The 16,963-nt window shown below is 43.8% G+C and overlaps 1 protein-coding gene across 2 annotated transcripts in view; it reads right to left on the reverse strand.

The window, feature by feature from the left end:
- CALN1 (calneuron 1) overlaps positions 1-16,963 on the reverse strand; it is a 363,083-nt gene that overhangs the window by 180,191 nt on the left and 165,929 nt on the right. For both annotated transcript variants that reach the window (XM_042921280.1, XM_042921279.1), the window contains exon 3: positions 3,610-3,722. In XM_042921280.1, the coding sequence (XP_042777214.1) occupies positions 3,610-3,722 (113 nt within the window). The remainder of the gene's footprint in view (positions 1-3,609; positions 3,723-16,963) is intronic.

Here is a 16,963-nt window from a genome sequence, read left to right on the forward strand (position 1 = left end):
AGCCAGTCTCCAAGATGCCCGCCCCCCCCCCCCCCCCCCCGCCGCCGCCGGTGACCATGGCCTCTGGGTATTCGCCAAGTGTTCCACTCCCACAGTGACTAGGGATGCGCTGTGTAACCAAGATATCGGTTCTGGACATCCCAGAAACGATGGAGTTTGACTTCCGGGAGTAGGTCATAAATGACACCGTTGCCTCTGCCTTATACTCTCTTGGGTCCTTTGTTTGGAGGGAAGCCAGCTGCCGTATCACGAAGACACTCAGGCAGCACTCTGGACAGGTCCAGGCCTCCTCCCGACAGCCACCGTCACCTTGCCACCCACATGGCTGAGCCACCTTGAAGCACTTCCGCCAGCCCCGGTCAAGCCTTCGAATGATCACAGCGCCAGCCAGCCTGTTGACCGCAACCGCGGGAGACGCTGAGCTGGAACCACTCTTGCCAATTCCCGACCCTCAGAAACCACGTGAGATTGTATACGTGCACTGTTGTTTTGTGTCACAATCTCTGGTGTCACCATCTATATTTTGTAGCAAATAGATCACTCATACGCCCCCACCAAGTGTACTATCCTATCTGTTTCCACAAGAAGCTGACTTGGTCCCTGGTGGGAAGCCTTGTCAGAGTGTCTTTTTTTTTTTTTTAATTTTTTTTTTTAACGTTTATTTTTGAGACAGAGAGAGACAGAGCATGAATGGGGGAGGGTCAGAGAGAGGGAGACACAGAATCCGAAACAGGCTCCAGGCCCCGAGCTGTCAGCACAGAGCCCGACGCGGGGCTCGAACTCACGGACCGCGAGATCGTGACCTGAGCCGAGGTCGGCCGCTTAACCGACTGAGCCACCCAGGCGCCCCCAGAGTGTCTTAAGTGAACGAACTTCTCTGTGCTAGAGTGTCTGCACCTCCTGATATCAATATCCCCTGCCAGAGGCAGAAAGCTGCCGTTCCGGTACTCTTCGACATCCGCCTCAAACACTGTAGCAAAGTAAACACATGCTTATACACACGCATATGCAAACGTTCACACGCACAGAGCTTTCTTTTAAGCCTGAAAAAACCACTCGAGCACTGGGAAAATGAACGTTTTTCCAGGAAGGACCGGATGCTCTAGATGTTTTAAGTGCCATTTATTCATGCTGTCTCTGCATAGACAGATGGAGGGGGGCAGTGTGGGAGGGTACAGCTGACTACTGAGAATTGATAGATGTCTCTGTTCTCCTTTGCTAGTCACAAAATTCTGAGCTGTGTGAGGACCAGCAGGTGAGGAAAGCCACTGTCACTGAGCCCGTGCATTCCTGCATTCATTTAAATATTTCAGAATGGAATTTCTCCCCCTTTACACACTTTTCCCCACCCTGTTTATCTCCCTGGGTGAGGAGGAGGGTCTTTAAGAAGACAAACACACAGAGACTTTGTGAGCATAATGGCATGTCCGGATTATGGTAGAGGCAGTCAGGATACAGAGGGAAATATTGCCTTGCTGTGTAGACGCTCTACTATGAAGAACCTGGGAGACACGAGGCCTCTACTCAAGGTACAGATTAAGAACCTGGAGCTCCTTGCCCTCCAGAATGGAGGCTCAGAGCCTAGAAGGCTACCGGGGGCCACGAAGGCAGAGGCAAAGGGTAGAGAGAGCACTCAGAGTGGGGAACAAAGCAGAGCAGAGAAGAAGGGAAATCAGGCAGAGAAGGAGAACGTTCGTCCAGAGCGAATCTGCAGGGGCTGAAACACGGCCTGCTGGCAAACCATGTTCCCCCACCTTCGTAACTAGGTATTCATTTTTTATTTCTGTCAAGGGCCTCTACCTGTCTGTCCTTCCAAGTGTTGAGTCATATCTGAAGGCTTACATCAGCGGTGAAATATTCTCACCACATGGCAAGTAGAACCATGGAGGTCCTTCTCTAGGGAGAGTCAGCACTGATCATAACCACAGGCTGGGGAGTCAATGTGGGGATGCGGTTCTCGTGCCTCACTCCCCTGGATGTCCTCCAGAACCAGGTCCTGTCTCTGTGCTCATCTTCATTTGTGCAACCTCTCTTGGTGAGCTCATCCTTGCCTATGATTTCACCCACCAGCTCTGATGAATAACAAATCTGGCTCCTCGTCTGCCATCCATCCCCGACCGTAGCTCCGTGTGGACCTGCCCCCCTCTCTTGGTTGTCTGACCCTCCTTGCACTCAACAGGTCCAGCTGAGAATTCAGTTCCACACAAAGACTTCTTTTCTCCATGACCTTATCCCTGACCTTGGGATCATCTCAAGACTTCTCGGTGCTCGGGTCCCAAAGCCATTCTGCCGGCGGGGCCTGAGGTCTTTCCCTTCAAACTACACCTTCGTTATGGACAATGACTATCCTAGGTTCACTGCCTCCACTCTAATCAAACACATCGTGACCAGCCCGGAATGCTCTTTTTACTTCTTTGTCTCTTACGCCCTGCCACATTTCAAAGTTTTCATTTCCTAAAGCCTTATCTGACCCCTCAAGACCACATTTGTCTCCTTTCTAGAACTTCTATTCATCCTATTCAAAAATTGGTTATTGAAGGTCTATGGTATACAATGTGTGAGGTGCTGAGGGCATGAAGAGTGAAGTACCAGGCTTCAAGGAGATTAGACTAGTAACCATCACACCAAACATCTCTCCTTTGTTTTCTCTCTCTTAATTGTGTTTCCCCAGCCAAATTCTTAAAGATCCAGGACTATGTCTTAAATGTCTTTTGTGAACCCCACGGTGACAGACTATAGGGCATAACGTATTCATATCAAGTGCTTGTTCATTATATGCAAGATGGGTGGCAGAAAAAGACAAGAGATACATGTCGACTGCCGTGTTTTCCTAGATTAGAGAATTATCTCTGGTTAAGACAAAAAAAGCACATCAAGAAATTAAAGAAACCAGACTGTATTGGAGTAGTGTTTTACAAGTCTAACCAACAATTCAATGTCATTTGACAAATTATTTGATTCGGAGTTTAGTAGTAGTTGATAACCCCTTCCCAAATTCCATAATCATGAACTGATCGTCACATATTATGATTAAAGAACTAATATGAAAATGATTTGTAGCATTTTAATAATTTAAAGGCAGATGTTTGAAATGTCCAAAGAGATTTTACAAGATAGAAGTAAGAGCAAATTGAGAAGCAGCGAACACAAGTTCTCAGATAAAATCATTCTGTGCTAGCAAGGACAAGGGAACTGATAGGATCTAAACACATGAGGCAATCCTGCCATCCACTCTGCAAGGTCCCTTGGAACCAGGGACAACACAGGGCTCAGGCAATACCAATGATGTCTTTTCTATGTGTCCCCAGGAAACAATTTTTTGTGAATCACAAGTGGAGGAATATCATTTCCCCCAAATGTCAAACCGTTTCTAAGAAAAAAAATTGGGAGATATTTCACTCGTCTAAATTTTAAGTGAGTATAGTTTTGATTCTTTGAGGACTGGTATGGACCTCTACTTATAGACATCCAGTCCAAGGAACACGTGTCACTCCATCCCAGAAGAGATCTTCACATGCTGAACAGAAGCTCAAGAATTCAGATTCAAAAGTTAGTCCCCGGCACATGTTTACTGTCAAATTTCATCTTTAAAAAAAAATGCGTACTCACCTGCCAGAATATGCTGTCTATTGTGTTTCCGAGAAAACCATCGCGACCTTCGGAAGACACGAGTTTGGGGCCAAGAATTGTCATGAATTCGTCAAAGTCCACCTGGCCATCCCCTGGAAGGAGAAAATAGAAATATGAGTTGAAAAGTAGTTGAAACTGACCCACTGTCCCCAATGAAATAAACATCACCACGCTTTTCTTCTTGGCATGACCTCAGTCAATGAAGAGTTGAGAGCATTACTGAAAACTGTCCAGCTGTACATGATAGAAATTTCAGCTTTATCCTCGTCGCCCACATATAAATTTAGAGATCAAGTCTTTCCCTTCTTCCATACCTGTGCCTGCTCGATCTTCCTTGTCCATTCAATCGCCAGTCCCCTTCTGAAGATTGTGGTAGGAAAACGTTTCCAAGAATTAACGTTCCCTGTTATAATTATGTTACTATTGAGATGGCTGTCTGCCCTCACACTCTTACCTCCACACCGTCTCCCATACAGTTTACACCCCCTCAAAGCATAAATGATCATGCTTTTTAAACATCAGTGGCATCTTTTTTTTAACATTTATTTATTTTTGAGAGAGAGAGAAAGAAAGACAGAATGTGAGGGAGGGAGGGGCACAGAAAGAGCGAGACACAGAATCTGAAGCCGACTCCAGGCTCTGAGCTGTCAGCACAGAGCCCGACGTGGGGCTCGAACTCACAAACCATGAGATCATGACCCGAGCCGAAGTTGGATGTTTAACCGACTAAGCCACCCAGGCACCCCAGCATCAGTGGTCTCCTTATCTTTGGCAAAGAACACAGTATGGCATTCAGGTCCCACTATCCCTTTCGCTGCCTTTTGTTCCCCACCCCTACACAAAATGCCATGCTCTCTCAGAACTTCATGCCCCTGTACATGCTGTTCCCTCTACCCAGGATGCCGTCTCCCCACTGGTCTACCCGATGAATGTCAACTCATTCTCTAAGACGGAGCTTAAATATCAGGTTCTCTTTTTGTTTTTCTTTCTGACCCTCATCTCACTGGACAGAGTTGGCCAAACTCGATCTATCATAGGCCCTATCAGTCCATGTCCCAGTCACTGGTTTGCATACCTATTTCCCACCTGCATCGTGAGCCCTGCAAGGTCACGGACCCAGTCTGAAACTTCTTTGCGTATTCCACATGATGGCGGGTACTCAGTATGTACTTACAGAGTGAATGAATATCTCTTACTCGTTTTTTTCTTTGCTCAGTTCAGCATCTTTCATGCGAGATCTGACACTGTCCACCAAAGGGGGGACTTGAGCCAACTTAGACAAAAGCAGGCCTTCGAGGTATTGTCTGAGCCCCAGTGACTCATCAGTGTGGCATTCTGTGCCCTTAGAACTGCTCAAGGGGGCCTCTCCACCAAGAGCTCTCCACATGTTAGCCCAGCTGGTGCAGACGGCCCAGGTGTCTGCACACAAGTTTGGCAAAGTGCAGACGCATCAATCCATTCCCAGAGTGCAATCACCTTCAAAGAGTCCTCGTTCAAAACCTATTTCAAAGAGCTGAGCAGATGTCATCGTCAAGATGCCAATAATTCCGAAAAAGAAGTCCAGAAACAGATCGCGGTGTAGATAAAACACCCTAGGGGGTAAGGGAGAGTCAGTGGGAAAGGAAAGATTTAGTACCAAATGGATAGGACAGTCACTGGGCTACTGGAGGAAACTGATTTCCTTCTCACGGTGCAACACGACAGAGGCATCTAAAATTCCGCCCTTACTGGTCATCGTGAGAAGGCTAATTCAAGCAACGATGAGTTACCATCCTACCTTTCAAATTAGCAAAGGCTTCTAGAACGCTGGCAGAGATACAGAGAAGAGATGGGCTGTCTTATGCCTTCCTGGTACACTCATCCTGGGTACTGGATACTGACTGACAGTATTTCAGATGCTGTAACACGCTGATTCCTTTTGATCTAACAACTTCACTTTTTTTTTTTTTTTTTTAATTTTTTTTTCAACGTTTTTTATTTATTTTTGGGACAGAGAGAGACAGAGCATGAACGGGGGAGGGGCAGAGAGAGAGGGAGACACAGAATCTGAAACAGGCTCCAGGCTCTGAGCCGTCAGCACAGAGCCCGACACGGGGCTCGAACCCACGGACCGTGAGATCATGACCTGAGCCGAAGTCGGACGCTTAACCGACCGAGCCACTCAGGCGCCCCTAAATGTTGATTACTATTAAATCCTGGTTTCTTTGGGTTTGAATAGGAGAATGTGGCCTGCTAATATCCATTCTAGAGAGTTCGGTGATGCTCTTTCTGTAATTTTGCATATAATCCTGTATTTATAAATGTTTCACAAATATTTTGAGAGGTACGACGTTTGTTAGCTGCAGCAGTCAGTATACGGCCGATGACTTACTTATTGTGATTGTATTGCTTAGATTATCATTTGGGAAGCCAACACCACCTAACTCAAAGAGCAAATGTTATGGAGTCAAGATCAACCAGGGTTCAAGCCTGGGTTTCGTCTCACTCAACGGTGCGGTCAGTTATGGGTGACGTTATCTGGACCTCCTTCATGCCTTCATGAAATGGACACACTCATCTCTACCTTTCAGTGTTGTTGACAGAGATAAATGAGGCCCCTTAAGTCAAATCCCTTAGCAATGCTCCTGGCCTGCAGTTGGTCACAATAAGTGGCAACTCTTATTGAGTTTTGTCTACTTGATCTGCTCTTAACTGATAGAATATCAGACAGTCTTATCTCTTTCAGCTCAGGAAAATGTCTTCTTATGATTCTTTTGAGTATTCCCATGCTATTCTTTCTTGTGAAATTCAAGTCTCCAATTTCTGTTTTTCAACTCTATCATTTTCTCTTTCATCATTTTATGTTTCTCTTATTTCCCTCTGTCTTTACTTAGAGTAAGTTAGGGCTGTAGGTTGTTCCTAGAGCTGTCTCTGCAATTGCTTCCCCACCCCCAACGTAATAGGTTTTCCAAATAGCATTGATGTTCACCTACATAAAATGAATACACTAATGTATTACTTCTTACATAACACATAGAGGCGTGTACTAAGTAGAACTGCATTAAGTAGAACACTGTTAGTGTTCTCATGTATTCTTCTCACTGAAGCTGGGTCTCTCTTTCTTCCATTTGTGCCTCAAGATCTTATCTTCTCACCTCATCCTCCAATGTCCTTGTTTATGGAGGGCTGTTTTCACCTACCAGGTTGGGAATACAAAGCAGGTATTCCTTAAACTTTTTTCTTTCTCTACGGTGAACAATTTTCAGAAGGAGATTTTCTTTTGTTTGGGTATTCAGAATAACGTTCCTCTCCTTTTTGTACCAATCCTTGTATTTTCTTCGCTTTCAATTCCATGGGTCCCAATGTTGGCCAACCATCAGCATGTATGGATGTCACTGACCACCTTCGAATACTCCAGTTGTGAGGTCAAAGTTTGCAATGCCTAGTGCGGTTTCTCATGTCTAGTAAGTATTCAGTGAAAGAATACTGAACAGAGTTTGTTCTCCTGCCTCCATTCACCGATGCTCTAAATCTGGTGAGAAGTTACGGTTGAAGAATTATGATCAAGAAGCAGTATATTAAAAAATGACAACCACTCCCAAGACTTGTTACACTCTGGGTTTCTACTGTCTCCAGCCTGCTAAGGCACTGCATAGGAGACTGGAGCTTGCAGCCCCCACACCCACCATAGTGCTACCTGTGGCTGGAGCTTTTGTCCATGTGATATTCTGGGGTCGTGCCTACAAATGGAGGACAAAAGGAGGTACCATGGAGGAAGGGACAAGGGAAAATAAGAGATGGGAACAAGATACCATGCTTTTTTTTTTAATATTTATTTTTTAGAGAGAGAGAGCAGAGGAGGTGCAGGGACAGAGGGGGCGGGGGACAGAGGATCCAAAGTGGGTTCTGTGCTGACAGCAAACAGCCCATGCGGGGCTTGAACTCACAGGCCGTGAGCTCATGACCTAAGCCGAAGTTGGACGCTCAAATGACTGAGCCACCCAGGTGCCCCTCTCATGTTGTTGATTTTAGCCACTCTGGCAGGTATGAGGTAATAGTCCTTTTGATCTGCATTTCCCTGACGATCGTGATATCGGGCATCTTTTCATGTGTCTGTTGGCCATCTGTATGTCTTCTTTGGAAAAATGTCTATTCATGTCTTCTGCCCATTTTTAATTGGATTATTTATTTTGGGGGTATTGAGTTTTATAAGTTCTTTATATATTTTGGATACCAACACTTTATCAGATGTGTCATTTGCAAATATGTTCTCCCATTCTATAGGCTGCCTTTTAGTTTTGTTGATTGCTTTCTTTGCTGTGCAGAAGCTTTTTATTTTGATGAGGTCCCAATAGTTTATTTTTGCTTTTGTTTCCCTTCCCTGGGGAGATATATCTAGAAAGAAGTTGCTAAGGCTGATGTCAAAGAAGTTACTGCCTGTGTTCTTTTCTAGGATTCTTATGGTTTCCTTTTTCACATTTAGGTCTTTAATCCATTTTGAAGTTATTTTTGTGTATGGTGTAAGAAAGTGGTCCAGTTTCATTCTTCTGCATGTCGCTGTCCAGTTTTCTCAACACCATTTGTTGAAGAGGCTTTTTCCCCCATTGGATATTCTTTCCTGCTTTGTTGAAGATTCATTGACCATATAGTTGTGGGTTAATTTCTGTGTTTTCTTTTCTATTTCATTGATCTAGGTGTCTATTTTTGTGCCAGAACCATATGGTTTGATAACTTGAAGCCTGGAATTGTGGTGCCTTCAGCTTTGCTTTGCTTTTTCAAAATTGCTTTGATTATTTGGGGTCTTTTGCGGTTCCATACAAATTTTAAGAAAGTTTGTTCTAGCTCTGTGAAAAATGCTGTTGGTAGTTTGATAGGGATTGCATTACATGTGTAGATAGCTCTTGGTAGTATAGACATTTTAACAATATTTCTTCTTCCAATCCATGAACATGGAATGTCTTTCCCTTTCTTTGGTTCATCTTCAATTTCTTTCATCAGTGCTCTCTAGTTCTCAGAGTACAGGCCTTTCACCTCTTGGTTAGGTTTATTCCTGGCTATCTTAAAGCTTCTTGTTTCTGTGCAACTGTAAATGAGATTGATTCCTTCATTTCTCTTTCTGCTGCTTCACTATTGTTTTATAGAAATGCAACATATTTCTGTACATTGATTTTGCATCCTGCGACTTTACTGATTTTGTGTATTCGTTCTAGAAGTTTTCTGGTGGAGTCTTTCAGGTGTGAAACTAGTGCTTTTATTGAAAAGGGGCAGTTTGTCAGTAGTGATTTAAGAAAAGACTGAAAAGCAATGGAATACGATTTAAGAATTTATAAAGCAATTCTAATAAAATACCTGAAAAGCTTCTCAAATGGGAATAATCGCACCTTGAGTTTTTTCATATTGTTGAGAAATAATATTCTTCTTGTCATATAAACTGTTCCAGGATAAAGCAAAAGAGGAAAAGCAAATGTAACTCTGATACCAAAATACACAAGAGGAAAACTACTGACAAACCTCACTTATGGATACAGGTAAAAGTCCTGAAGCCTGAACTTGAAAATCTAATTTGAAATATACTAAAAGCACAGCTTACCACAGCTGCATACAGATTATTCCAAGACTTGAGTACAATTTAATATTAGGGAAATCAATTAATATGATAAATCACATCAATAGATGCAATTCCTTAAAATGCTGGTGTCTATGGATCTGATTAAAATATAATATCCATTCAGGACTTTTTACACTGGGCAAAGAATAAGACTTCCTAAAAAAAAAAAAAAAAAAAAAAAGGTAAGAGTGATGGATCTCAAGACAACAGCGGACATCCGCATATGTGGAAAGAATCTGCATTCCAATACGCAAGGAACCAGGATGCTTGTTACCGTTTTTATTCTGATCATTCCCAATAGGCTGACCAACAATATGGCAGGAAACAGAAGTAAAACATACGACCACAGGAGTGGAGAAACCAAGATGATCACTATTCTGAGGACAGTATGATCGTCTGTCTAGAAAAAAACAAAAGACCCAACTGTGATTCTGGGGAATGTAGTAACAGTGGCTAGGTACAGACAAACATTTAGAAAATCAATGGTTTTCTTGTGTGGCGGCAAAAACCATTTAGATCTTTTTTACAGGAAAGAAGAGCCAAGGGACTTCTGGAGAAGGCAGAAGCAGGGGCTCCTAAATCATCTCCCTCCAGCCTCCTGGCAGGTCCCCTCTGTGGTGGACGCAGGTCTGGGCAGAGAGGGCGCCTGGAGGGAAGGTGAAGGAAGGCAGAGGGAGGGTGTGGAGGGTCGGGCTGCCTCACCGGTGAGGCCCCTGGGGAAAGAGCGCCACCCATTCACTCCGGCAGGCTGCTGGGTGGTTCCTGACCCCACTGACTCCCAAAACACTTGGAGAAAGGCTGTTCTGTAGGTTGAGGTCTCCCCCCCAGAGAGGGGCTTCCTCCTCAAGCCTCACTGGAAGAGGGACACCTGTTCTCTTCAGACACAAGATGGGCATCATGGGGCCCCCCTCTACCCGTGCGTTTCCCAATGCCCAAGAACCCGCGCCTTGGCAGAGAAGGAGGGCAGAAAACTATAGGCAGACAAAGAAATAGCAGCTCCCTTCAGGGAGGTGTGGTGAAAAGAGGGAGGGGACCCGACCGCTTTTGGTGCACTTGGCTCCCCCTGCACCGCGATGGGAGGAGGAAGAATGTACCAAGAGAAAGAAAACAAAAAGGAAGGAAATCTGAGCTCTCAGGGAGTGAAATCAGAGGACACAAAGGCTCCCAGGAACTAAAAAGTTTGATTTCCAAAGATGCAAATTCACAGGCACACTGGAATACTGGGTGGTAAGCATTAGAGGTGAGAAGGGGCCTGGACAGGAGGTTCTTAACCTGAGAAGGACAGGGACGCCAAAGAAAGAACAGCAGAACAGATGAGTGCTTGGAATGACCTGAATTAACGCGTTCGACTGTTGATGCGCACGGACGAGGTGGGTCTTAGTTCATGACCTAAAATCAGCAAGCAGAAACCAGCAGAGGTTAGGTCCCATGTGCACTGGCCAGGCCTGGGCCAGCTGGGGTCTGAAGGCCGCAGTGTGACTCCAGCGTCCTCGATGTTAACCACAAAGCCAGCAAAGATGAATCAGCACTGATTAAATACACGTTAGAGAAAACGACCATCATCCAAAGAGAAAAATCTCTATGATCGCACAGAAAGGACAAAATAACCAGGAATAAACTCGAAAGTGATATTTAGGACTCAGATGAGGAAACCTATACAACTTTAGTGAGATATTTTAAAAAACCTTTCACAGCACCCAGTCGGCTCAATTGGAAAAGCTTGCGACTCTTGATCTCAGGGTCGTGGGTTCGAGCCCCACGTTGGCTGTGAAGATTGCTTAAATAAATACAAAAAACAAACAAGCAAATAAACTTTAAAAGAAAAGCCTTTAAAGAAAACGGCAAATGATACTAGGCTTCGTGATGGAAAGGTTACTGCAAAGATGTTCATTTAGATGTTTAATTTCAATAAAAATCCCTATGGAATTTTTTTGGCAAGCTTTCCCAATGACTCGGAAGGTCATTTGGAAGAATGAGCAGGCCAAGAAAATCTTTAAAGATAATTAAGAACAGTAATGCCATATCTATTAATAAAATGTATTACAGAACTACAATAATGGGGAAAAAAAAGTACTGATGTAAGAATGGACGGGAGATAAAACGGGACTGTCCAGAACTAAGTCCTTGTAAATATGGGCAATAAATAGAAATAATTGAGTAGAGAAAAGGCTTCCTTGTCAAATGGTGTTAGGAAGAGAAGAATTACAACGGAAAAACCAATTTGCTCTTCCTATTTTACTATAAAACAATAAAGACATAAATTAGAATACACAGGTAAAATAAGAAAAACGTTTCTAAGCTGCAAATCAATAAAAGAAAAGCAGAAAAGTAAAGACTCACAGAGTTGCCAACCTCCTCTGTATGTTAAAGATGTCAGAGACTAGATTAAATATTTAGCAATAAACTAGGAAAACTGTATGCAATGAATACGGGAAGAGGATAATACTCTTCAAATACAAAGGAACTCATGAAGGTGTAAATGCTAGAGGATGTGAACAGGTAACTCACAAAGGAAAAATACAAAAGTTAAACACGTGGAAAATGTTCAACTTTCAATAGTATGAAAATAAATGCAAATTAAAAGCAATAATGAGATAGCATTTCCCACATCCCCAGGATGCAAAGATTGCATTTTTTTTAATGTTTATTTATTTTTGAGAGAGAGAGAGAGAGAGAGACAGAGCGTGAGCAGGGAAGAGGCAGAGAGAGGGGGAGACACAGAATCTGAAGCAGGCTCCAGGCTCTGAGCTGTCAGCACAAAGCCCAACATGGGGCTCGAACTCACCAACTGTGAGATCATGACCTGAGCCGAAGTCAGAGGCTTAACCGACTGAGCCACCCAGGTGCCCCAAGACTGCATTTTTAAGTCTGATTTTAAGATCGAGTCCGCAGTTCGCCACGACTTCGCATTCACATTGATGGGAACAGGCCTTGGCACAGCCTTTCTCGACACTAATTTGGCAATACCCCTGAGATTAAAAGCCCCTTTTTAATACTATTTTCCTTTGATTCAGTAATTCCTTTTCTGGACTCCATCCTAAAGACTTCCATCAGAAATTTGGAGAAAGATCCCCGCACTATGTTGCCTATCGTGGCATTATTTGTAACAGTGAAAAATGGAAACGAATGAAGAATGTAAATATTAAATTAAAAATCAACCCACCCCCCAGAGATAACATTACCATATTTTCTCCTCGACGAATAAAGAAAACTATGGAAGTAATACTTTCCTGTCCTTTCTCCTTGAGGTTCTATGGTGAACATCTCCCGTGAGATTAAAAATCTTTAAAACATAATGAGCCCCATAACACTCTACAGAGAGCTAGAGGTTTCTCAATCAGTCCCCGATTTTTGGAAGGTCCAATTGTTTCCAGAAGAGCACATCATAGGGTTATAATACAACAGTAAGTTATTTCTCTTTTTTTAATGAGTTACGTGTCCATCTGAAATAGTTCTTCAGGGGTAACGGCTCTGCAGGACCAAGAGTATAGCTGAATCCTGAGGACGTCCTCCGCGGAACGTGTACTACAGCTTTCCGAATTGTACCGAAGTAAGTTTGCTCGGCACCGACCCGTCTTATACAGAATGTTAGACAATCACCACCCATATCATTTCACATGAAATTAGAATCGTGTAGAAAACTGCTCTTCTGAGGCCCTGTCGCCATAACACATATTAAGAAAAAAATCACAACACAGTAAACATCTACGTCTTGTCCCCATGAGTCCCTGGATGATGATGAGTCTAATTATTCTACCTCCAGTAATCATTAGCTTGCTTGAGTGCAAAGTAGGAGTAAATATTGCGTGCTGCCTGCCGGGGCTGTTGAAAGCTGAAACTACCCAAAATCTTTAGAGCACCCCCACCAGTGTGTCTGTCATACGGGGTCCCCACACTGGGCAGAAAGCCAAGGGTTTGGGACTTTGAAAGATGACTTCTGAACCGAAATAGTCGAGGACAATAACTTCACCAAATCCCCTATGAAAAAAAAAAACATGTGCTGTCCCGTGAAGATCACAGGCACCAGGCACCCTGAGAAACAATGCAACACAAAAGGACAGTGATGTACAAAAGCTAGGACGCTGCCTTAAACAAACGGAAGTTGACAACAACCTCTGGAACTCTCTGCCTTTAAAACCTGGCTGTCACCAGGGGGAGACAGAATCATCTTTACCTGTTTCCATTTCACTGAAGATTCAAGGTTTTAAATGTGGACTTAGACCCAAATGGGATGCTTCCTGGATTGTGAATACCCAATTTCATTTATACTTTTAAATGGAAATTCTAGAAGTGTATGAAACAGCTTTAAAACTTCTAGGATATACAAGACATGTGGAATTTCTTTCTTTTCAACGGTCTCCTAAAACAATCTTTATCAAGGAAAATGAAGGAACCATGCGTAGAAATGAACGTCCAATCTATGGTGTGCAGGGTCATTCTCCGTTTCTTTCTTCCCAAGAACTAGAGCCCCAAACCTCGGTCAGGAGGGACAACTTCCTTCTGACACTAACCCCGTCTCTTCTTAGCAATGCAAGGATGATGTGTAAGAGCAATGCTCAAGCGACAGTGTCAGGGACACTTGCCAAGGGGCGCCTGGGTGCCCCCATCGGTTAAGCATCTGCCTTGTGATTTCGGCTCAGGTCATGATCTCATGGTTCGTGAGCTCGAGCCCCATGTTGGGCTCTGCACTGAGTGTGGGGCCTGCTTGGGATTCTCTCTCTCCCTCTCTCTCTGCCCTGCCCCCACTCCACCCACACTTGCATGCTCTCTCTCTCTCTCGCTCTCTCTCAAGATAAAAAAATAAAAATTTAAAAAATAACATCTGCCAAGTAAATATGTACAGACTGAACCAAAAATCCTGACATTATCAGTACTTAGTACTCCTGCACTGTCAGAAGCTTCCTGAAGGGAAAATTCAGTAAAATCAGGACTCTAAGCTAAATTTATTTTTTAAAAAATTTTTAACATTTATTTATTTTTGAGAGACAGAGAGACACAGAGCATGAGCAGGGGAGGGGGAGAGAGAGAGAGAGAGAGAGAGGGAGACGCAGAATCCGAAGCAGGCTCCAGGTTCTGAGCTGTTTGTCAGCACAGAGCCCGATGCGGGGCTCGAACTCACGAACTGCGAGACCACAACCTGAGCTGAAGTCGGACGCTCAACCGACTGAGCCACCCAGGCGCCCCGGACTCTAAATTTAAAGGAAGCTATTTGGGAATTCGTTTACTCTGAAATCTTGTTGTAAGCACAACATTCTAGAAAACAAACCGAATTCTAATAGATTTCAGAGCTTGGCTCTCAAGATGGAGATGGCTGTCAATCACGGACCCAGGCATTCATCGTATACCAACAGTGGAAGACTCATAGCAGCCTATATCCCTATTTCTTGGAGAGTCCTGCAGCATTCCCTCAGTATTTTATTTTATTTTAACATTTATTCATTTTCGAGAGACAGAGTGTGAGTGGGGGAGGGACGGGGGGTGCGGGGGACACAGAATCCGAAGCAGCTACGTGAAGAGTCTGAGAGGTAAACATTAGCAGGAGACTTGGGGAAGAAGACCCGAATGTGACGCACAACAAGCCAGCCAAGAGTTTACTGTATCTCCCTTCCGGCACGCCCAAGCTAGGAGCCGGCCTGAGAATGGGCCCTGGAGTGGACAGCAGGAGCTCCAGGAAACCCTCTAATTCTGACTTCACGGTGCAAAGGGGGTCTGTCAATGCTCGGAGAGAGTGAGGGAAATACTTAATATTTTTTTTCATGTCTCCAGTCCCTCGGGCCCCAACCTGTAGGCACCGAGAAGGTCTGAGGGAGAAGAACCTTCCCCTTGGATCAGAGGAGCCATCGTCCTCGGACAGGGGAAACCCCTGATGCTTTTTTTTCTCTTTCTCTTCTCTTGTCATTTGGATCAAGAAGCTGGCACGGCCACGGAAACTGTGTAGCAGAATGGGACAATTATAAAGCCCCATATTTCTGGCTGTACGAGTAAAAAGGACCAGAACTGGAAAGGATCAGGAAGATCTGGGACAGCGAAGGGCTTGGCAAAGCTACCCCATCATATCGTTTATGAAATCCTGGGCTCACCCACAAGCTGTTCACTCAGCTGACCCTGAAGAGTAGCCCATAGACTTTGAGCAGAAAAACAGGACTGACTTCTACTCAGGTCCCAGGATAGCAGACTGGATCTGAATCGCAGCGCAGAGGCCCTGAAAACTGACCGGGCACTAGACTCGCAACCCAAAGAAAGCTGGTCGGAATTTGTGGCTTACACCCAACCAAATCAACTCCTGCTTAAACAAGAATATCAACATTCTCCGCGGGATTTCGAAAGGCCGAGAGTCTCCTAACAAAACCTTCAAAATGTCCAAGGTGTGATAAAAAATTGGTCAGCCTATGAAGAACCAGGGAAGTCTCAACCTGCATAAGAAAACACAATCTAGAAAGGCCAACGACACGTGTTGGAATTATCTGGAAAAAAAAAGAAAAAAAGCTTAACCACAATAGAGATACTGCAATGAGTCAGGGCAAATGCTCTTGAGAGGAATGTAAAGATAGAACGTTTCACCAAAGAAATAGATGATGTAAATAAGAATCTAACAGGTACTTTAAAACTGAAGAAAAAAGCCACTCTCAACAACATCTCTGTAGAGAGGGTCAACTACAAAATAGGAGTGATAGAAGAGTTAATGAACTTGCATAGACATCAATAAAAATTATGGGTTATTCCCCTCTCCTCTTCTGTGATTAATGTCCATTCTATAGGAGTCCCAAAAGGAAATGAGAAAGGCTGTAAAGAAAAAAATATGTGAGGGAATAAATGACTGAAAACTTTCCAAGTTCGTTGACAGAAATAAACAGTCAGGTTCAAGAAATTCAGTGAACCCCAAATAGAATAAATCTTAAAAAAAATGCTCATGCTCATATAGACCATAATCAAATTTCTGATAAATAAAGATGAAGAAAACAATCCAGAAAGCAGCCAGAGAAAAAGGAAGCATTATCAGTAGGGAAACAATGATTTGGATGACTACAGATTTCTCATCATAAAATACGAAGGTCGAGTAGAAGTGAGACAACGGACTTAATGTGCTACGAGAAAAGCATAGTCAACCCAATTCTAGATCTGGTGAAAATATGCTTCAGGAATGGAGGTGAAATGAAGAAATTTCCAGATGAAGAAAAGCAGAGAAAATCATTGTCGGCAGGCCTACTCAAACATAATTTTTTTTTAACGTTTATTTATTTTTGAGAGAGACAGAGACAGAGTGTGAGCAGGGGAGGGGCAGAGAGAGAGAGGGAGACACAGAATCTGAAACAGGCTCCAGGCTCTGAGCGGTCAGCACAGAGCCCGACGCGGGGCTTGAACTCACGGACCGTGAGATCATGACCTGAGCCGAAGTCAGACGCTCAACCGACCAAGCCACCCAGGCGCCCCTACTCAAACATAATTTTTAAAGGAACTTCCTCAGAGAGAAAATGAAACTCAGGACCTCAGGAATGAAGGACTGGGTAACTGCAATAGCCTGTTCTTACCCCATTTTGTTCTTTAAAACCGCTTGACGGCTGAGGACAAAAATTGTAACATGTCTGATGGAGCTGTCAATGTAGGTAGAGCGATATCAACTCTGAGCAAGGATGACAAAGGAAATGTACTGATTCCTCAAACAACCCAAAACTCGCCAACGATGAAAGACATGACGGCATAAGCTGAATAGTCCTACTGAAGAAATTAGATTCATAATTGAAAATT

This window comes from Panthera leo, chromosome E3 (assembly GCF_018350215.1).
Source record: "Panthera leo isolate Ple1 chromosome E3, P.leo_Ple1_pat1.1, whole genome shotgun sequence".
In the NCBI taxonomy this organism is placed as follows: Eukaryota; Metazoa; Chordata; class Mammalia; order Carnivora; family Felidae; genus Panthera; species Panthera leo.